Genomic DNA, 22,199 nt, shown 5'->3' with positions numbered 1-22,199 from the left:
ATATATAATAAATTTCTATGTACAATTTATTCTTCTTTTTTCGAGAAACAAAATTAAAGAGAAAGCTTTGATTGCAAACAGTGTTTCATACTAAAGGGAGGGAAGGACAAAATGGGAAAGTGCTCATAAAACTAGTGTGTGTGTTATTTCCCTATTGTAACTATATTCTAGGTAGATACAACAGGGATTTGCCATTGTTTTGCAAGGAGATCACCATCTGAAAGCCAGGATTCCCCTTGAAGTCACTCTGAACACAACAACTAGAAGTGACAGCTTCAACAGTATGAAGAGCCATGTCCACACAACAATGTGAGTCTTTGGCTTTTAACACACTGACTTTTCAACAAAGTCCACAACTGAAGGAGACAAGCCTGATGCTTTTGTCAAACTACTTTATCTAATCAACCTTTTTGAGTTTGCTTTCACAGTTTGCTGTGGTGAGTGTCCAAAGTTTGCAATCCTGCTGATCTTTAAACATGTTTAAACTAAGTGTTATGGGTGTCAGGGTTTAATCGCTGACAGAAACAATGATACATTCGACAAAGCACACCTAGGACATTGAGAAATGGCCACTGTTTCATAAAGAGTGATGCCTGATTGTCGGTCAGTCATTCGTAGTAGACAAAGTATGACACCATCAATGCAAAATGATCACATAAATAACATCACGAAAATTTTCCAGTGTATGGATTCTTCCTTTAGAACATTGGAAAGAGGTAACCTCCTCCCCCCAATAACGGTAATACTTTAAACAAAATGAATGAATACGTTTTCTTTAAAGCAGCTGAGACAGTCATGCAATATGCAGCCTAGTCAAACTAAAGGCTGGCTACAGGGTCTCCCTTATGAAGCTAAGGAAATCCTCGGATTGTGAACTGATCAAGGTTAGCGTTATTAGTAGTTGGCGGGTAAGAGCTTAAATACGCCAGTGGCAGCGCCTCGACATAAGGGGAGTGGGGCCAGAGGTTTGGTGTAATGTCCTAAACTGTAGCATTATACACACATATGAGTTAGGTGTTCCAGTCCGAGTTTTATGCCCAGAAAAAGCTTCCTAGGCCATAGTTATTGGCCTGGGTCTGGGGGATTGAGATCCAGGCCCAGCCAGCTTAAAGGCGCAGAACAGAAAATATCCTAGGTAGAGTACACACTCCCAAAAATGTCTGCATGGCATCTTTACAGAAATCAGTACACTGAATACCACTCACGTTTCACAAACTGTACACGTCACGTCAATACAAAAGAGGGTTTTCAGCCAGAGGACCCCTGCTTGTGTGCGAGAGGACTCCTCCTGTTGTGCTCTTGCTGCCTGTATTCCTTTGCTTGGACATCAGAGGGACAGACAGACAGCAGGGGGCTGTGGAGAGGGCCAGTCAGTGTCTACATTCTGAAGTTTAGAGATGGTCAAAAGACTGAGAGGAAAAAGGAGAACAGGGTTGAAAGGGATCAGGGAGAACTGTTTTGTGCTCACTGAGTTTAAAAGGCACTGTTCTGTCACATGATGTCAACAAAGAACTCACAGGGATTGCCCATAGCATGCTGGAAGGACTGGCGACTGGCGGTGAGCTCAGGAGGAACGGCTGCTAACTCTCTCCCAGGTGGGGCTCCAGGGGGCGTGCTACTGTTGAATGAGGTCTTGGGGGCCAGACGGGCCAGACAATAAGGGGGAGGCAAGCCTGGGGGGCCGTAGGAAGAGGCATGGCTTCGCTCGCTCTGGGCACAGGAGCCTGGACCTGGCTGAGTAAAGGCGGCGTGGCTGTAGGTGAACGGGGGGTGGTTGTTCTGTGAGACAGGGTGGCTCCTGTGTGAATGACTGTGGCTGAGACTTGACCTTGCGTGACTTTGGCTAGAGATGGCGTGGCTGTGATGGCTCATTTGACTGGCAGATCTGTCGCCACGCCGCCCTCCGCGGATTCCTGGCTCTGATTCACTGCATGTTGACCTTTGACCCTTTTCCTGTGGGGACGAGCGTCTACCTTTGCCTGCGCTGGGGTTGGATCCACTGCTTCGGCTTCCTGTTGATTGGGGGGGAAAAAAAGAAACAGAGATTAACAGGTTAAGACTGCAATAGAACATAAACACCCACATATACACAGTGAGCAGCTGCAAGTCATCAGCTACTGATGATTCACGACCGGCTACCGATAAACAAAGACAAAAGGTCACACATTAAACATCAGCTTAATAAAGACTTCTTGAACTCCACCAGAATTAAGTATAACATGAAAACGTGCTCGTGTTTGAAACACAGTAAAGTGTGTAAATGTTAACAAATACATTACTGCACTTTGTTTAAGGTGTGACCACATTTTTTGTTATGCAGTCTAGCAAAAGTCAGTCAAGGGCAAACATGATTATCTCAGTGATTTCGGCCCCAAATTCTGATGCAGCAACTGATATTATGACTTTTTCTTATATTCATACAAAAACTGAAACAGTCACAGATCATCAATATAAACATGACACACCTGCATCAGAAAGATTACCACACAGCACTTGATGAACAATGCAGAATGACTTATTTGTTGTGTTTCAATTTCTCAGTAAAAATACGTGTCACATCTTTCACTGCTGTTAATGAACACTGCTGGCATCAGACTGATGGAGGTGTATCACACTGTTGCAAAATCAAACATTCCACGCTTCCCCTTCCACAATGAGCCCAACAGTACTGGGTAAGTGGTGCATGATTGCCCCCTATCAGCAAGAATGATAGCACAAGCCTCAGAGTGCTCATCCTGCATCATGCACCTCCCAGCACAGTACGAATGCATGCCCAGAGGTGCAGAGAGGGAGAATCGGCCGTCAGGAGAGTCACAGACAGGATACACATGGACCAAAGAAAAATTATGGGACGGGCAGAGAGAGAAAACCAAAAAAAACCCCAAAAAAACCTTAAAGCTACAGTATGAGAGGTGGAGAACGTTGAGCACAAGAGAAAGAGAGGAGTGGCAGAATAAGATTGAATGGTAAAATAGAGAGAGCAGCAGAGGAGGAGAGGGGGTTAGCAGGCTTACCGGTTCCCCCAGTGTCCGGGGACTACCTCCTCCTTCAGTCTACCGTTGCCCAGCAGAAACAGAGGGAACAACAGAATTACACACACCTCCCAGCCCAGTCGTTCCTCTACTACCTGTCGTGTCCTAGTGCACCTTGCCCTTTAGCTCCAAACTAACGTTACGCTGGTGGCTGTTACTGATCCTTTATATGCAAATATGCAGAAACTGTCCCTAAAATTGCACACATGCACTCATTACCATGAACGCTTGCTCTTTTCTGAAAGCTCCCAAAGAAAGAAAACCATGACTTTTTTTTGTCACTTGTCTTTCCAAAATTTGCTGATAAGCTAAACCAAAACTAACCGAAAGAATGGCAACTGGGCGAAATTAAAATATGGATGAACCACTCAAAACAATGAAAATAAGACAGAGAGATGGTAATATATAATTTCTCATCATTTGTCTGGGCTACGTAGTAAAAATATACAGCAACACTACCCCTGCCAGCTACTTATACGTACTGCCCCGGCGCAGACAACAAAAACCATGCAGCACCATCACATTTTGATTCAAAAATCAAAACAAAAGATCATTCAAGAACTAATGGAGACACATGGACTTAGTGTTGATCATTTCAAGCTGGTGATTGATAATCACATGGTTGATCAGATCTGTTTTGTGTACACACCCAGTACTGCAGAGCTGTCCGCTGCATGACTCAAGATGCTCATGATTGACCTTGACAATACAGGACGCATTTTAGAACACAGATATTTATATTGTATTGAATAATGCAATCCAATGTCCACTTCCTGTCCAGAGAGCCAGTAAAGCTAACATTAGCATGAGCCAGACATTCGTTAATATGCCAGAAAGACTTCATTAATGTCGTGTTGCATGTTGAGCGAATTTATTATATTAATCAACAATAGGCTGATGGAAAACTCGTGGCCCGTCTTGCCCTCCTTATTGCTTACCCTCGCTATGTTGGCTGCCTGCGCTCCCACTGTGGAAACTGTGGCATGGGTCTGAGTATCCTGGCGGAAAGCTCGGGGGTGCAGTGGGGAAAGGAGGGTAGGGGAATGGCTGCCCGCCCAGAGGCCAGGGGTTGCTAGTGGGAGGTAGTGGTGCCAAAGTGTCCTGCTCAGAACCTCCACCGCTGGATCCTTCATTCAAATTGAGTGAGGCCATGTCTTGAGGAGAGAAAAAAAAGCAGCAGGGAGGGACAGAGTTAGTATAATCCTTCTATTTAAAAATAAAATGCCATAAATGTGTGAGCTGCTTAATTAATGTAAGTGTGAAAAGTGGATGTACTTTGGCAGAGGTCCCCAAAGGTATAGTAGCACTGTTCAGAGAAGGTGATCTTATTGACAGTGTGTCTCAAGTAACCATGCTTCAACAGACTGCTCGCGTACTTCCTCGCATCACGCCTATCCTTGAATCCTTCCACTCTGGAGTACAGCCAGTCCACTACATCAGCACCTAGCATGGCAAAGAATGCACACGTGGACATGAAGTTGAGTTCCCTGATGCGTGGAACAGATGCTAAAAATACCACTTATATGCAGCAACCACACATCAACCACAACTGCAATAGTTAAGGCAGGCAGCACAATGCTGCAAGACTTTTGAATAAAGTTAGTGGAGCTAATGCTAGAACTATGATGCTAATGCTTTTCAGAAAAAACAAACAAACAAAGCAAGAAAACAGTCTACATGACTTGAAAAAAATACTTATATGATGTTGTTTGTTGTGTTTAGAAAGATTAAACCACCTAAAAAATTATATTTTCAGATACCATGCATTTGAATTGATTTCAGTCTTGTAATTTAATATTGCGCTCTCTAGGAAACCTACTGATCTCTTTATTCCCTTTTTTAAAGAAAAAAAATCTTACTGAGTTATTTTTATTGCTCACACTCAGCACAGAGGTTTCGATCACTATGCGTGCAATGCATGTCTGAACATTTCCAAGTAATCAGCATTGCTTACAGTAATACAGTCACTGTTTCTATATACATTTCTGCATTGTGTAGATTTTCTCACCTATAACAGCATTTGAAATGGTGATCTTCAACCACATCCTGTCTCGAATCTCTAGGCCAGAATCAGGTAACTGCATGACTTTGACAATAGTTGCCATATCTGTTTTACTTACAGACAGAGGCAAGTCATCAAACTCTGAGATGGAGGAAGAGAAACAATTTTGATGATTATGAGCTCATCATTTATAGTTCAGTTACTGAGAAGTGACCTTTTATACTGGAACAAAGCAGCAGGTAACCTTTACCATAGTGAGGGTAAGGCGCCGTTAGGGCTGTGGTGTGTGAAATCCAGGCCGCAGGATCAATGGGTCTCACTGGCTCAGCTGACAAAATGAAACAAAAAGAGAAACTTATTATAAATAAGACAAAGTGAAAACAGTATGGTTTAAACATTATCAGGTCATCATTTGCGTTGCTCCAAATATTACACCGCACCGTCTGTCTTACCACGAGGGATGGTGAAGTAGCTTCGGGGAGATGGGTCCCAACATTTGGCAACAGTAAGACTAATGGGACTGGAGAAATACATAGAAAGTAAATGTTACTCTTAGAAAAATCATACACAGAAATATTCGGTACTTGTTCCCTTTTTTAAAACACCAAACCTGAATAATCTACTGTGCATTGTCATTCTACTGCGAATAAAAATACGTAACATAATCACACTTGTAAAATGTGTCAAGCCGCCGATGACTCTCATTTCCCATAAATCCTTTAATGTCAACTACTCATTCTACTGATGAGCAGTTGACACTGACTCAGAAAGACGAAAGGTCAACTTCCAGGAAAAGTTGCAACAGTGTCCAACGGTCAAGCAGCATAATCAACAGCCATCATGTTTCTCAACTAGCTTTTCGTATTTATTTAGATCCTTTGATTTTCTATAGAGCCCCATGGCGCACCAGCGTATTGGTTCTGATATTGATTAAATTTCATCTGATTTTAATAATCTTCCAAGAAAGAGTCCTTACCCAGTTTTGGAAACAATCTCTCTTAGGATCCTCACAGCGTCATCATTGCTCATGTTCTCAAAGTTGACGTCATTCACCTGATTGACAGACAAAACCAACAATGTATTTGCTTTACATTTCTTGACCATCCATTCTGTTTTACTAACTAAAATATTATTTTGAAGTTCTGAAGAAAACTTAGATGTGCTCATGCCGTTATACTGTGCACGCATTAATCTCTGCTGTTCTTTTAGGCGTTCACATGCCTGCAAATCCTAAGCTCCTTTTGATGGAATAAACCCACACAGTCATAAAACAAACTATACTGTTTGTATCGGGGCCACAACAAATTGGAAGCGTCCATCACGCGCTTTAGAGTGGGTGTACTTCTGTTGCAAGCAGAACAAAGGATGGGGAAGGAAAAGAGAGGCAGGATTCCAACTTTTACATAAGAGTTTAATAAGGGAACTAAATACAACTGTCATTATTAACATGCAGCAAAACCTCAGAGAGATGTTGTCACTGCAAGAGCAAATTCGAGGCACAATTATTACCAGTTCAAACATCTAGTTATGGAAGCGTACCTGTAGTAGCATGTCTCCAGGTTCTATTCTGCCATCAGCAGCTACAGCTCCTCCCTTCATGATAGAGCCGATGTAAATACCGCCGTCCCCCCGGTCATTACTCTGACCGACAATACTGATACCAAGGAAGTTGTATTTTTCTGTCGAGATTAAAGCAGGGGATGAATAAAATTACATTGGTATTGATATGAATTATACATTAAATTCTATGACATAAAAAAAAAGGGCATGGATGCAACAGGTTTACCCATGTTTAGCGTGACTGTGATAATATTTAGGCTCATCGTGGAGTCTGTGATACTGCTGAAAGATGACGACTGGTAAAGGAAGAAGAGGTTACAATGAGCATATTGTGAATAAAAGTGGCAAAAAGCCCATTTCAGACAATTCATTCATGTGTTTCAAGCACTCGGTGTCAATGTCAATTTCAGCAGGGGCACTGATGTGTTTTAAAAGGTGCATACCCGGTCGATCTTTGCCACTTTGTGCCTCCGTCTGCGCCGTTTGTGTCTGCGCATCAGCTGTGAAGATGAACTCTGTTCTGTGGAACTACTGAGCCTGAAGAAGAAAGTGAAATTAAGGAAAAGATGGAACATGTAGTGTATTTGAATAAGGCCAGAGTGAGCAATGTTAAGCTATTTAGTATGTTAATTGGGAATTTTCCTTAAAACTCTGTGAAGGTCTATGTACACACATACAGTTTCGACCCAATAATAAATTGTTAGCCTTATTATTCCTATTTAAATTAATTTCTGACACACACTTCTGTATCTGATGGTGATTTAAGTGGTTAAGTCTGAATTATTGTTGCAAATTCTTCACTGTTTTTGCAGCTTTTATGAAAAGAAAAACAACCAATCACATCAGAAAGAAGCCAAAGCCACCAAGTTAAGTGCTTAAATGGCACAACTGGACAAGAAGTTACCTGCTAGCATCCTCATCTTCCTCACTGTCGACAAATGAGCTGGACTCCAGCTCACTGCTCATTACTGAGGCACTGTCGTAACCCATGGCCGAGTCCCTTGCAGTGCGCTCTGATTTCGAGTGACCATTGATGCGAGGGACTGTAGAGAAAAAGTGCAAAGCAGCAGTAAGTCAGATCATCTGCAACAAGCATTAAACTGTGATCTCAGAAAGATGTGGACATATTGGAAATTAAACTGAAATATAACTTCAATAAGACCTTCCTGCAGGTGGAATGACATGAATTTAAAAAAAATGTAGCAATAAAAATGAACAATTAATGCATTTTTTTAAATACAGTACACGGATTTGTAGACTTTGCAGAAAACCAAGAAAAAGTAGTGCCCAATGTATTAAAAAACTCCCATCAGAGGAAAACTATCAGGTCTGTCTCCATACGTACATTGGCAGTGAGGTGGCGCAGTCTCAGGGTAACAGCGGATTGGCTGAAAAGGTCTCACAAGGCGAAGAGGGCGTGGTAGCCAACGTACTCGCCGAGAGCAAGCAAAACATTCCAGTAATGTAGTAGTTCCCATCGCTAGCTCCGCCCACAGGGTGCTCATTTGAAAGACGAGCTACTGCACATAAACACCCAATCAGCAGAGGGACCTGACATCCAGTGTCAAGATTCACTCAAACATATTTCCTCTCGCACTCTGCTGACTGGCGCCAGAGAAAACAAAAAAACAAACAAACAAAAAGCAAGTGTGCAGGTTCACCAAGCCAGCCTGAAAAATCTGCGTCTTTGTGCTCTGCTCCGTCTGTGCTAGCTGCTCTCTAAAAAGCCAGCCTGAGCCCCAGTCAGTCTATGCCCACCAGCTGGCTGTTGACATACTTCACAGCTTATCTACAATAGAGGAAGTGCCAGAAATAGGGAATAAGCAAAGCGACACTCTATCAAAAGTGGTGTGTAGTAAAACAAGAAGCGAGTGCTATGACTCAACAGCAAAGTCACGTTTTGAATGAATATGCGAAACTTTGAACACGGCATTATCGTGACCTTTTCGAAAGCTGTGACATTTCCAGCAATTAACTGTTTTGTATGAACTCTGATCTTTAAAGAGAGAAACATGCAGTCTAAATAATTCTATAATCAATCGAGCTCCCTTTTGATGAGAACCATTCATAAACAGAACCAGCCTATAAAAACTTACAGCTAGTAAATAAAAATGTTACCTTACTTCAAAAAACAAGAGCCTTCCTATTTTAACCAACTTTCCATAACTATGGAAAAACAGAAAAATAATAGCGTTACATTAACCACAAAAAACAATAGAAAATTTTCCAAAGCCCAACACCATCCCGGGAAATAACACAGCAAATCCCTCTCACCGCAGCTGACAGCACGCCTTCTTCCAATGAACAGAGAAAGTGAGCTGAGAGTGAGGAGTAAGTATTACCTCCTCCCTGACTCTCATGCATGCAACTGTTGAATGACTGTTAATCTGCCTCTGACCAATCAGACGATGGTATTCTCCAAAGCAGAGAGAGATAATATGTGATTTTAAACAATGATCTGTCCTCTCCCCTCCCTTCCTCAGGTGAAAACACTGTCGAGTGATTGGAATCACAAAAGCTTTTCAACCCTATTACAACAAGAACAGGAAAATGAATTGAAGACACTTTTTCATAACAGAGAGTAGTTTATGTTCACCAGCTGTTTTGCAGGCTTTGTGTAATACTTTAATACAAGCATAAGTGCTCAGGCTTAACTGTGTCTTCTCTGACCTCAGCCTTGAAATCCTGACGGCTCTGTACAGCGTAACATTTAATGCCACGGGAACGCCCCCCCCCCCTTTGTTGGCCACAGTCGTCCTCTAATACAACTGGTTAAGATACAGAACACCTGGCAGCCTTGAAACAGATCATATCCCATAACTCCATGAGGTACTCTTACACCTGTTCTCCCTCTTAAATTTTTTAACTGCTCCATTATTCATCCGTGAATGCTACAGCGCGGAAAGAAAACTGAGAAAGACGAGCGAGAGAATAGTTTGAACAAGTTTGAACATTCTAACCGATCTTTGTAAAACAGCGAGGAACGCTCGCATGTGTATAAGGTGACAGGGGAATTCCTGCTGCTGCTGCTGATGCTGCAGGCAGTGAGGCACAGAGGTGGGAGGAGGTATCTGTCTTTACGTCTCGCTGTGTCACACGGTGAAATTAAAGCTGAATTACACTTAATTGGACCTTGTTACACAAATTTATGAACCAGCTCCTCTCAGAGTTTTTCCGGGAAAGTATATGTGCATGATAGTGTCTAGTTTGGATTGAAGTCAGTAAACACAGACCACGGGGTGGATAATAATGTATATTTCATTGTGTATGTGATACTTCTCACACGCAAAAAACAACAGATGTTCAGTTGGCTGTTAGCAGCAGCGGCAGCAGCAATATGTCTGTGCCAAGTCAAAAGCATCATCATGGAGTGCACCAGTGTGATCACGATGAAATCACTGGCTATGCTCATGTGCAGATAGTCTGCTAAGATAAATCTGTTCCCCATCTACAGCCCTCTATACAACCCCAACCTGATGCTGTAATCAGTGATACTAATTGCACCACATAAATTAATGAGTATTTGGTTAATGAGCCTGGAGCGCAGGATGCAAAGAGCCAGGCTTGCTGTGAAGAGAGGACAAAAGGGAAGGGGGGGGAGCGAGAGAAAGAAAGCGAGAGAGAAGAGCGCAGTGATTTTTGCTGTGAGTGAAAACAATGACAGACTGTGATTGTTTATTACTTGGTGCCAAAAAAACAACTAATTTTGTCAAAAATACCTGTGTGGGACAGAAACCGGATGAAAGCAGGTACCTCTACAGATCACCAACGTGCTTATGTGGGTAACCACTACAAAACCTTCCTGTTCTCTGTTGTGGATAGCACAGACAGCCTCCCTCACTGAAAACACTGAGCCTGCAAATGGGAGTTCTTGCAAAGGAGCAGGAAAGTGCTGTGGCTCTCCTACCAAAGAGCTTGTAATAGAAATTGCTGTAGTCAAATGTCAGCGCAATAAAGCAAATGCATTTGCACTTGATAACAGTTCTCAGGAGCTTTTAAAGTCAAGATCCAATCAATTTCTTTTCCAGATGGATTGGTGGCATTTTTTATTTCAACAATGACTGCAACAGACTCTCCTGTTATATTTCAGACCTGAGAGCCACAGAAGAAGCAGAAAAGAAGGACAATTACTGTTCAACAATTCCAAAAACGCTGACATACAGTGAACTTGTTCACGTTTTGCTTTCACATAGCTACAGTTGAACATGTACCACTTGAGCCCCAGGGACCTTTTTTCATACATGTCTACTTCCCGTGCACATTTTTTGGTGATTGACTTGTGCGGAGTATGAGAGTTAAATGAAGAGGTACTGAAAAGTAATAAGTTGGAAATGACAAGATAATTGCGTTTTTGGGATCCATCTGTTCCTGGCTGATAATACTCACGCTCAGTTTCTCGAGCTCTCCTCCGTGCGCGCTCTCTCTCTCGCTCTCTGCGGTGGCTTAGGAGAGACTCTGTGCCAGTCTCTGTGTCCAGGCCGTCACGACTGCTCACTGCATTGGCACTGCAATACACGCATCGGAAAACTTCAGTCAGCTTCATAATGATGTACAAAACACAGAGTATCTCAGTCTGCCTCACAGAAAGTGTTTTAAATGAATTCTCTAGCCAGCCTGTGACCAACACTCCCGAACATAATCCCTAGCTACAATATACTTCTGTCTGTTATAATATCTGTATGCCTGCCATCCAGCCTTAGGGGAATATGCAACTCATATCATGACTCTGTTTCAAATTCAGTCCCTCTGGCCAAAATAGCAATTTCATTGTTCGGCGGTATGTGATGTGTTTTTCACTAAGTGTCATTAATGACCAGATACCCTGAGAGGGAGCCATTCTGGACAATACTGGCATTAATGAGACCTATTGAAAGCCCAGATGGTGCCTGGAGCATGATTGGGAGAGAGACAGAGAAGAGAATGACAGATCGCATAAAAAGTGAGAAGTGGTAGATCAGGTGTGGGCTGAGCAATAAGCCGGCCTGTGTGTACTTGAGGTCTGGAAGGAGTCTGGGGGTTCTGGAAGAGCTGGCGGGCAGATTGTTATTCTGTCAGAGGGCTGGAGACGCCGTGGCCTCAGGCACGAGGGTTAAGGGACTCACACTGCCACCGGGCTCCTAGGAAACCTGAAGCCGATGAGAACTCTACTCAACCCTGTCAGTCAGTCACACGCACTTAGGCATGTATGCAACATGTATCTGACACCTGAATACCTAAATAATCACACCTGCGTAAATGTCAGTGCTCGCGCACAAACAGTCAAAATCAAAGTGTATAAACGGAAAAAAGAGGCATAAAAAAACCAAACCTGTGAGCAAACATCATTCCTCTTTTGAAAACAATGTTCTCGCACACCTCAGTGCCTACGTGTGGCTGACCAATGCAAATTAAAATCTCAAGAGCAGACAGGATGCCGTGTCTGCCGTGTTCACTCAGCGGGATGAAGCGCTCAATTGGGCATGCTTACATCCGCGTGCTACAGAGTACTAATGGGTGCACCTGGGCCCGGCTTCACCAGCACAGGTCGGTGCATGTATGCAAAAATCAGTGAAGATGCACACTTCAGGTGCATTTCTAGTGGAACTGATTTGAAAGCTATGTGATGATCGATGCGGTGGCGACTGCCTCTCTGTTAGTCCTGTCAAAACCTGTCAAAGGACGCTCACCAGCCAGCCGACGGATCTGCTATTCTGGTGGGAGATTATCCGAGGCGCTAGGCTCCAGCTGTGAACAAATGCCACCCCCTTTCAATCCCCACACCTACCACCCCTCTCCCTGCTGCCAATAGCCCCCCCCTCCATTGGGAAATGGAGATGGGTGCTTTTAATGTCTGCTAATCCGGATTACCGAGCAGAAGCACACCAGTGTGTCCATTCTCAGACCAAAACACCTATTCTGTGTGTGCTCATCAAATAGAGCCATTCACGCCGACAAACACGAGATGCATGAATAAAGCACAAAGAGAAAATGAAGTGGTAATAATATTCTAGCTATTTGCAGACAGCGGTACAGGGGGGAAGGCTGGATTCATTTCAGAAAGAGAGCAGGTTCGCGATAGGGAATTCACCATGCTGTAAAAAAGGCCTGGCTGTCTGACTCAAAGAGCGAAAGAGAAAGAGAGAGCGAGGCAGGGAGGGGGCGGGTAAAGGGGCCGGCAGACAGTTTGCTGTTTGTTCCACAAGGTGGCGGTAGTCAAAGCAGGCTGGAACAATAAAATCATCAGGCCAGATGACAGCCAAACAGGAGTGAGCAGCCCATAGAGGGCAAAAGAGAGCTGAGATGTCAAACAGTAGATAAAGAGATACACTGAGACATGACAGATTGCATGTTCTCAATATAGAGCCTCAGCCATATTGCTCTAGTGCTGTAATGGCAATGACTCTTGGCCTCCACTGCCCCCAGCCCCTTTGGCTATATTTAGGAAGGGACTTCTCCTTAGTGAGTACAGTTATATTTTTTAAATCTGCTGGTTTTAATGCAAAGTCTGGGCTCAGGTAGCCATAACATTGAGAAAATCTCCATTTTCGAGTGCTTAAGCAATAATATGATTCAGGCCACATGTGCTTTTTTTTCAGAGTATGGATGAATGCTCTTAGTGACTGAATACAATGAGCCTCACTTGAGTGCCAGTATTTGCCTGAAGAGGTTTATGCTGTCAAGGCTATTTCAAGAATCAGCCGCCCAAGCAGCATGCGCATCGTGTTTACATAGATGAGCGGAGTAACGCCTTACTCCATGGCTGTGTGGGCGGGAATATATACCCAAGTGGGAAAAATACTCACACCTATGCATATTCCCACACTGTAGTGTTAGCTCATACTTCATGCTATATTCACACAGTGGCGGAGCGACCATCTACACTCCCCATGCGAGCCTATGACGATAAATCTCTCTGCGGCACGTTCCATGTTCTGATTAGCACATATAGCGTGCTGTGAAATAAAAAGGTCAACCGGTACGCAGGGCTGCGTGCTTGAATACATCTGCCTACACGAGTGTGTGTAATTGTGCATACATGACGAGCGGCAATCATCCTACTCACTGGAAGGAGGGGGGCCGTGAGTCCCCGATGCCCCCTGTTCTCTCGAGGGGTGGGGGAAGTTCTGGATGGCTCTCCGTGCATTGAGATCCTCCATCAGAGTGTGCACTCTCTGCCAGGACCAACTGAGAAACACAGGTTGGAGGAAAGAAAATTATTCATTACAGATTAGACATATTCAGGTCAAAGACAAGCACAAGTTAAATCGCGCATGTTTTATTGTATTCTATAGGCTGCATAGTGTGGAGACAGAACTAGAAGAAAGAAACTCTGCAACCACGCAAACTCAAAGATAAACTCGGAGACAGACGCCTCTTATGTGCGAGTCCACTCAGGGGAGGCTGTGAAATTGAGATGTGGCGAAAAGGCCTACCGATGACTTCTGGCTATGCATATACAACTTGAGAAACACTGCAAGCTACTTAGAAACTTAAAAGACTTCCGTGCTTTTACACAGCTGAGTGTCGGTACAAAGGATGATGTACAATGACCCATCCTTTCATCTGAGCCAGAATAATAAAAGTTAAAGCAGACAGGCGAGGAAGGCCCAACAACTCTGTGGACTGTGATTATTCTAATGCAAGCCTGGGGGTTCACAGGTATCGCTATGGTGCCACTCGATTCTCAAATAAAGAGTGGGATACTTTTTTTTCTCCATTACATAGAATATCAGTGTTACTGCAATTTCCATCTGTGCCTGCCGTGTACTGACTTTCTGGCTTTCTTTTCGAAACATCCTAAGAAGGAGCAGATTTCTCTCTTGTCCTTCGATCTCCAGTTTTATAGAATTTTATTTCTACAGCACATTTAAAACACTGTCTGGTGACCAAAGTGCTGTACATCTAAAAAAATCAATGACATAAAAACATAGGACAAGCTGACAGAATTGAACAAAGGAAACATAAAATGAGAAAACAGAGAAGCCAGAGAATAAAATGTTTTAAACTTCAGGTTTTCTAAATGTCTAATGTTGGGGGGGGGGGGTCAGAATAATCAGAATAATCCCAAAGGAAATGATGTGGTTACAGTTGCTTTAAGACAAGAAGAACAGTAACAGATTTAACTAATTAAATAATCCAATATATTACAAAGTCACAAAATATAAGAAATAGCTCTAATATACAAACAGCACAATTATAAATATCCAGAATATTACAGAGATTAAATATATATGATTGAAATTAACTTAATGAACGTAACTAATTTTGGAAACACTGGACTTACTAATCACACTGACATAAAGATGTGGACCACATTAATCTTCATATTACAGCCAGAATCTCTGACGGCCCAAATACGGCACATATTCCAAAAAGCACATCAGATAAATTACACAGTACTTCTTTGTTGGGTTTGCACTTCGGTGACAGGAGCATGAACCTAAGTGCATGATATATCGTCTAAGTTCAATCTAGCCCAATCTGGTTTGCAAGGACCCTCCCTGGGTATGTCTTTAAATTACATTAAAGTCACCAATAAAATAATCAAAAGCACAAACTACAGCGGCAATTTACATAATAACGCCCCAAAACTGCAGCTTTAAAAACTGTTCAAATGTGAGTGTAAAATGATTTCAACCATGTTCCATCTTAGGTTCTGCAGCTTCCCCAGCATGATAGTTAGTATTCTTAATTATTAATGCATTACGATTGATCCGACATTGCCCCACGAGCAAATGTTTATCTTTTCATTTTATATGAAGTTTCATAGCACAGAAAATTATATTACTTTTCAAATGTTTAAACATGCAAGAAAAATACGTCTACATCAAACTCATCATATATGTAGTATAGCTAATGGAATCTAATATATTTTTAATTGATTTCTTGTTGGAATAATTATTAGAATAATAAGTCCAGTTAGTATGTGCAGCTGCAAAGTTTAACATTAAAATGATAAACAAGAAAGAAAGAAAACAAGATAAAGTGTAAAATCATCAAATCAGTCTGCTGAGAGCTCTTTGAATAGTAACACATATTACAGGATATTCCATAAACGGGAGCTGGACTTAAATAAAATGTGGAGCAATCACGAGGATGCATGTATATATTAGGACTAACTGTTATAGGGTGACAATATCGTGTGGCCACACTTAATCACAAGTGAAGGCTATTGTGAGTGAGTATTGACAACGATTAAGTGTTATTGAGCAGGACAGTCGCTAACAAGTACACAAACACCACCATGTGGCTCTCTCTGACCTCTCACCTCCCTAAGCAGGAAGAAAAATAATGAGTTTCCCCATAGGGATCAATAAAGTACGATCTATACAAGATATTCGTAAAAAAAAAGAAAAAAAGACGCTGAGCAAATTAAATTACAGACCTTCAAACTAATTTATAAATCTTTGCTGCTACTTTTGGATCAATATTTAGAGGCAGACATTCTTTGTCCTATATATATGACTGATTAAGGTGTAAATCCTTCTCTAATAAAGATAGACTGATTTAATTTGACATAGTCTATTGTCCCTGTAGACGTGGGTTCACAGTGCTGTTTGTCTTCAGTAATTAAAAACACTAGAAATACACAGTGTATGTGGCCAAAGGATTGCAGTAGATTAGGGCTGTCAAACTCATATGGTTCATAAAGAGTAACTGTAAATTACCATCCATGTACAAAAAAGATGAATAACTTCAGAAAAACTAAAGCCATTCCAACACTATGTCTCAGATTCTTTCACATTTAGTTACTGTTACTATCATTACATGTGAATGACAACATATTGATCGCCATGCATCTACAAAGGCACCAAAGCTAAACTAAACAATGCTTTTAATACATTTTTATCATTCAAACAGCTTGTGATCTAGAAATGAGCTAAAATAATAACAAATTTCCACTCCAGTAGCATCATCAGCTCTATTCACATGGCTGGGATTTCATTGTAAAACTATAATTATTCATAACTTCTCTGCAATTTTTACACTTTGCAAAGACATCCAGTTTGACTGGACCACTGAATGGATTTGGTGGGTGTATGTTTGACCCCCCCTGCAGTAAACGGTCATTTTAATGGTCAACCTAAACCAGCTCTTTTGTTAACAGGGCCTGGTTTAATATCTAATGGATTCACTCACACCTTTACAGTACAGATGAACAATAGCTTAAGGTGAAGAGTGTTTGATAACTTTTGTGGAGGCGTTGCATTTTAATAAGTACATGATCTATGGGTGCTCCACATATCTTTACATAGAGCTGAGACTGCACAGCCAGGTGAACAGGGGCAACACGGATGAGCCATCCATCTCACTTACCCAGGACACTACTCTCCCGTTGAAGCATGGCAGCTTGGCGTTGTCATCAGAGATCTCTTCTTTAACAACCCTAGGGAGCAGGCAGACAGATACAGTCAGGCTCACCAACCAGTGGTCGGACACAGAGTTGGCTCAACAACACAGCATGGGTCGACCTGCAATGTTGCCCCACGCTGAGTGACATTCACGCACTGAAAGCCACGTTTTCAATATTGTTTTCGATCAGCTTTGCACCCTTTGTAGCATGAAGCTCATAGAGTAGCGGTGGTGCTGCATTCAGTCTCTATCCTTGATTTATAAATATCATGGCTATCAGACCACAACAATGTAACAACAGCTCTGCCTACAAGGGAGAGAACTATATATCAGATAGATAGATAGATAGATAGATAGATAGATAGATAGTGTAGGTAGGAAATGCCTCATAACTGCGACAACGAGGCGTCAAGCGTGTATTAATAGTGATCCTGTGCGAGCGCCTCCTTCAGTTTGGCTGTAAATTCCCTACAAAAATACCTCCCAGTTACCCTTTGACCCTCTGGGAAACAGTTCAGCAGCAAGCCGTCACCACACCTGCTCGGCTTGTGTCACACAGATCAGGCCTGGAGCTTGCTGAGGGGCAGGAGACGAGCTGGCAAAACACACTCTGACACAAGTCACGGGGCTCTAACATCCTAATATATTTACCAGATTCCACTGTAACTCCCTGGATGACTTTATGTGTTGTATGTTGATTGTTTTTTTGTGAAGGATTTTCCGGGAATGGCTGCAACTAAGCATTTCTGAAAGTCTGTGGAGATCTCACGTAAGCTTCTTGGCTTTGAACATGCTACATGAAAAGGGAGAGGCATGACTTGAGAGCAGCAGGAAATCCAAAGACGATTTTATGCAGCGGTGTCTCTGACAGCGACTTTACAGCTTTTTTTTCTCGTCCTGTTTGCCTGAACGTCCCTGCAACTGAAATGATTAGCCAAGCTAGTTGTGTTTTTGTGTGCACTGCCGCTGTGGGAGCTGTATTGCTGGGAGTGGTGGACAGAGATAACGTAGCCTTGTGGCTGGAACTGACGACCACAGAGTCTGCTGCTGTGGCATGTTCCACCTCAGGGAGGAAAAGGGAGGGAGGTGAGGGCCGACTCTGCCGGCCGCTCGTTAGGTAGGAAGTGTTTGCATCCTCTCTCTCAAGCTGCATGACCAGCTGTACAGTGACTTGTGAGGATGTGGGAGTGGCCTGTATAAATAAAATAGGAATGATTGCTTCTTCCTAAAGTTTGACAAAAATAAGGATTTCCACTCACACATTTGACCTGTGCGAGTGTAGTTTATGCTTTTTGGCATGCAAAACACGTTTCTTACACTTTCGCTTTCTGTTGTGAGATATGAAATCAACAGAGCCAAGACGCAATTCCAATGATAACAGCTGATGACTTTAACATCTTCCATCTGATATCAGGACCTGCCTTAGTTTCACTTCTGAACCCTAAGCACAGACGCACAAATGTACACACAAACACACACGCCATAAGCCCTGTTTAGAAAGCAATGTGTCTGGTGTGAGCTGCTGTCAAAGATCTGACTTCTTAGGGCTGACAGCTTAAATAGGTCTTAACAGATTTCACAGGATAATGACAAGATTTACCCCGGTGATCGCGGAATATTCCGCCGCTGGTGATATTTGTGTAGCTGGGAAAGATTAGACGTGTTTGTTTATGCTTTGAAAGACAGAGAAGGGCTGGGTTAACTTGCAGCCTAAAACAGAAACCAGAGGTGGGAGAATCCAGCCACCTCAGACCAGCCATCCAAGGACTTTGGTGGGCTCATGCTAATGACACTCTAAACAGGGAAGCAAAATATTTGTAGTCAAACAAGTTTGTGAACAGACTGACTTCAATATGCCTCCGAGTCTCACTCAGTAAACACCTCAATTCAAGTTTAACCATGTGTAAAGCTGGTAATAATAGCAAGTGTACTGTCAATGGCGCATAACGCTTAAAATCACAAAATTCAGACGTTTCAGTTCAGTATGTGATCGTTATTGTTGCGGTTGATGCTATGACATCAAATCCCAGTATAACCTTCAAATCTGTCACAATCCGTAAATGACAAAAGCAAGCAAGGAGTGACGGGACTGCGTTTGTGCAAAAAGCTGCAGATTTTTGTCCTCTAACTACAGCAGGAGAAAGATCCCCTTACCAGCCCCCTATTTTCTGAGGCACAAACAAGACTGTTTCTTTCAGACCTTCAGCTTGGCTGCTTCCTCAGCTCCAGAGTGCCTCTGTGACTTGCATTATAGTGAGGTCTCAAACCCACTCACCACCAGTGGCAATGACAAAACGCCATATCATCACCTTGAAGTCTCCAAAAAAAACAAGTGGGTTGCTTCAAAACAACCCAGCCAATTAGCTTCCTGTCTTATGAATATGGATGAGCGAATGAATATTACTGACAAAAAAAAACCCAAACCAAACAACTGAAGTATGAAATGTGTACACGAAATGTTCATCGCTTAATTTGTTGTGCTCTGTTCTGTGGATGGAAATGCCACATCCCCTAGTTACATGTTTTCCATGCAATTCCAAAGGGACCTGAAACGACACGTTCACTGCGGTGAGCCGAAGCGGCCGGGGCGCAAACCGTTTATCAAATTTGTGTGGCCATTCCTTAAAGAGCTGATATGGCCAGCACAAATGTAGTTCAGCAATCCCATAAGAAAATGGCAGTTTTCTCCCCTGCGCACCAGGGGGTCTACTACAGAGAACCTTGCACTGACTGCTCATTTACATTTCAAACACTGTCTATAACTGCAAGGGATTTGATGTTTTCCCTCTCTGCTCAGCAGTCTTATTCCTCCCTTGCTAATTCTCCAGCAGCCATACTGTCTGTGTGTATGCAGTACAGCCAGCACGGCTACCACAAAGCGCTGCTTTCCTCTGTGCCTTTGACTGAGTTTGCTTCCATACTGTGCCAGTACCATACGGCACTGCACTCACAGAGCCTGAATATCCAAGCGTAACTCAAAGGCAGGAATGCTTGTAGAAATGCCTTTGTAATATCTACATGGAACTCGAGCGGTCACCCTGTCCAGTTCACAGTGTAATATGACTGTATGCTTTATGCTTTGTTAATGCATATGCGGGAAAAGAACCTATGAGGCTGTGTGTTCAGCAACTCGGAGTCATGTCTCCATGTGGAGAGAGCAAACACGCTTTGTTTGTTTCCATAATCTGCTTGTCGATCACCTGAGGCCCAGTGAGCGGCCCGGCCTGCAGCGCAAGACAGGCAGGAAGCCAGGGCTGGGGACAAAGCGGCGCACCAAGACTAGCCTGCTACCAGGAAGAGCCAGTTTCCCTCACAAGGTCAGGCTGCAGTGGAAATGCATGACGTTCGGCTCTGTAGACACTGCCTGCCTCTGCATTTCCTCAAATCATTTTTGCGATTACGCTGCTAGATACTAATGTACGTAGGCCCGTGTATGACTCCTTAGATTGGAATGAGAACAGTCACTGGCACAAATATGTCATCCTCAGCAGAGGCCTGACACAAGTTGATCTTGCTGACCGAGAGAACTGGAGAGCTTTGTAGACCTGGTGTAAGGCCTGAAAACCAGGATGGGTTGACAATAAGAGGGGCAGAAAAAAAAAAGAAACAGAAGACTAAAACATGGAGAAAATATTTCTATTTTGACATTCATAATGATTAGGATCCAGTGAAGGAAGGTAACTACATTTTTAGGGTAGGATAAAAAACAAAATAAGTAGTCGAGGATTTGTTCACATTTAAATCTTTTGCGTACACAGTTATTTTACTCAGCATGCTGTGTGCCATCAACATCCCCTATTTTGCTTCTACAGACAATCTACATCATAATTACCATTAGTAAATTAAATTACCCATGCCTCTCTCCTAATAACATTAAATGATAAAAGCCAGTGAATTGTAGGATATAACTAGATGGCAGACAACTGCACCACCAGCACGCATTATTTAACTTTGATGTTTTCCTTAGGAGCTCTGTAATAACACAATATATTACAATGCTGATCAGAAAATGTGGCGAGACAACTACTTTAAGGACTGAATGCTTTTAGAAGAATTAATCAGAAAGGTGATAAGATGATGCACAGTCACCATCACTGCCATGTGGTTCCCAAATTGCCTTGGGATCCACCTGCAGTGCACAATATGTGTTAGTAAACAAATACAACCATATAATTCACTAATATATAAATATTTTTAATGGTTATTTCGAACCCTGCTAAAATTATAACCAGGTACTGGGAAATAGACCATTACGAAATCTGAGAAGTTGAATATTGAGACCTCGCCAGCATCGCTCTGACAGTTATATTCCACATGGTTAATATATTGAGGTTAATATGAGAAGCAGGGGTCTGGCTCTGTGTAATGCACGCAGGTCTGCGTCATTAGGGCTCTGGACAGATCTGGTACAACTTCAAACACTCAAGTGTCTCCTCCGCTGAGCACAGGGTAGCCTGTAATAATGAGCAGGTGCCAAGAGCAGACATGGAAACAGACACGGTTCTATATAGTTTTGCGCACATGTAGCAATCTGGCAGTCGGGATCGTTTGATGTTGTCTATAACGCGAGCTGTAATAAAGGGTGTAAATACACACCGCAGCAAATAACAAATGAGCCACACGAACAGGCTAATAATAATAATGATCGCCGACAGTAGCCACTTACCCAAAATCCTGGTCCATGGATTTGAAGAAGAATTTGTAGCTGTTGACCGGCCGATTGTTGAGGACATTTTTAAAATCCGCTAATGTGACTTTCTCCGGAGGAACAGACAGTTTGACCAGATAAGGAGTCTCCTCCTCGTCAATGTGATATATTATTTTAGTCTCCGCCATGAGAGTGTGAAAAGGGGAGGACAATCATGGGAAAGCAAAAAGGGTTGGCAGCGCAATAAACAGGCCTGCTATGTTACCAGCTACCCGGAGAATAACATAACAGCATTCCCTAATATATAACCCTGTATAGCCCGCGACGGAAAATACAGCTCCGTGCCTTTGACAAACACAGCGAAAATCCAGGCATAATCGCGTTATGAGTGCCTGTATTCCTGCTCCAGTGTGAGTCGGTACGGTGGCTCTCTCGGCACTAAAACAGGAAGGGACAGTCCACATCCTTGCGATATGGAGTTGGGAATATTGCTATTTTTCACAAGCTAATTGGTTAGACAGTGCTGTCATCTAGCGGTGTATCTGGGGTGTGCGCAGGCCACCTTATACAACGCACTCACACAGCTTCCTCCACAGTAGCCTACAGTCATGACATGGAACAAAGG

At 42.8% G+C, this 22,199-nt stretch overlaps 1 protein-coding gene across 6 annotated transcripts; it reads right to left on the bottom strand.

The window, feature by feature from the left end:
- Window positions 1-282: 282 nt before the first annotated feature.
- dvl1a (dishevelled segment polarity protein 1a) lies at window positions 283-22,042 on the bottom strand. Of its 6 annotated transcripts, XR_001224942.3 has the most exons (17): window positions 21,593-22,042; window positions 16,891-16,960; window positions 13,637-13,758; window positions 10,981-11,099; window positions 7,499-7,637; window positions 7,038-7,131; window positions 6,821-6,890; window positions 6,574-6,713; window positions 6,011-6,087; window positions 5,487-5,554; window positions 5,285-5,362; window positions 5,041-5,175; window positions 4,308-4,475; window positions 3,971-4,186; window positions 3,682-3,731; window positions 3,015-3,053; window positions 1,879-2,012 (listed from the first exon to the last, which is right to left on the bottom strand). XR_001224942.3 is itself a non-coding variant. In XM_013274898.3 (16 exons), exons 1-16 carry the CDS (start codon window positions 21,760-21,762, stop codon window positions 1,402-1,404), a joined length of 2,169 nt encoding a protein of 722 aa, XP_013130352.1. In that variant the 5' UTR covers window positions 21,763-22,042; the 3' UTR covers window positions 283-1,401. The 6 variants fall into 6 exon arrangements, 5 of the variants coding, with proteins under 5 accessions (XP_013130352.1, XP_005448604.1, XP_013130354.1 ...); XM_013274898.3 differs by lacking the exons at window positions 3,015-3,053; window positions 3,682-3,731 and adding an exon at window positions 283-1,409 and having other exon boundaries at window positions 1,518-2,012; XM_013274909.3 differs by lacking the exon at window positions 3,682-3,731.
- Between the last annotated feature and the right edge of the window lie 157 nt (window positions 22,043-22,199).

This window comes from Oreochromis niloticus, linkage group LG20 (assembly GCF_001858045.2).
Source record: "Oreochromis niloticus isolate F11D_XX linkage group LG20, O_niloticus_UMD_NMBU, whole genome shotgun sequence".
Taxonomy (NCBI): domain Eukaryota; kingdom Metazoa; phylum Chordata; class Actinopteri; order Cichliformes; family Cichlidae; genus Oreochromis; species Oreochromis niloticus.
The sequence above is the reverse complement of the archived record's forward strand: the minus strand, read 5'-3'. Positions and strand labels throughout refer to the sequence as shown.

Coding starts and splice junctions, on each gene's coding strand:
- dvl1a (XM_005448547.4), bottom strand. CDS start 21,762: ATGGCGGAGACTAAAATAATATATCACATTGACGAGGAGGAGACTCCT. Junction 13,759..16,890: donor ACGGGAGAGTAGTGTCCTGG/GTAAGTGAGATG, acceptor TGTGTTTCTCAG/TTGGTCCTGGCAGAGAGTGC. Junction 6,714..6,820: donor CACAGTCACGCTAAACATGG/GTAAACCTGTTG, acceptor TAATCTCGACAG/AAAAATACAACTTCCTTGGT.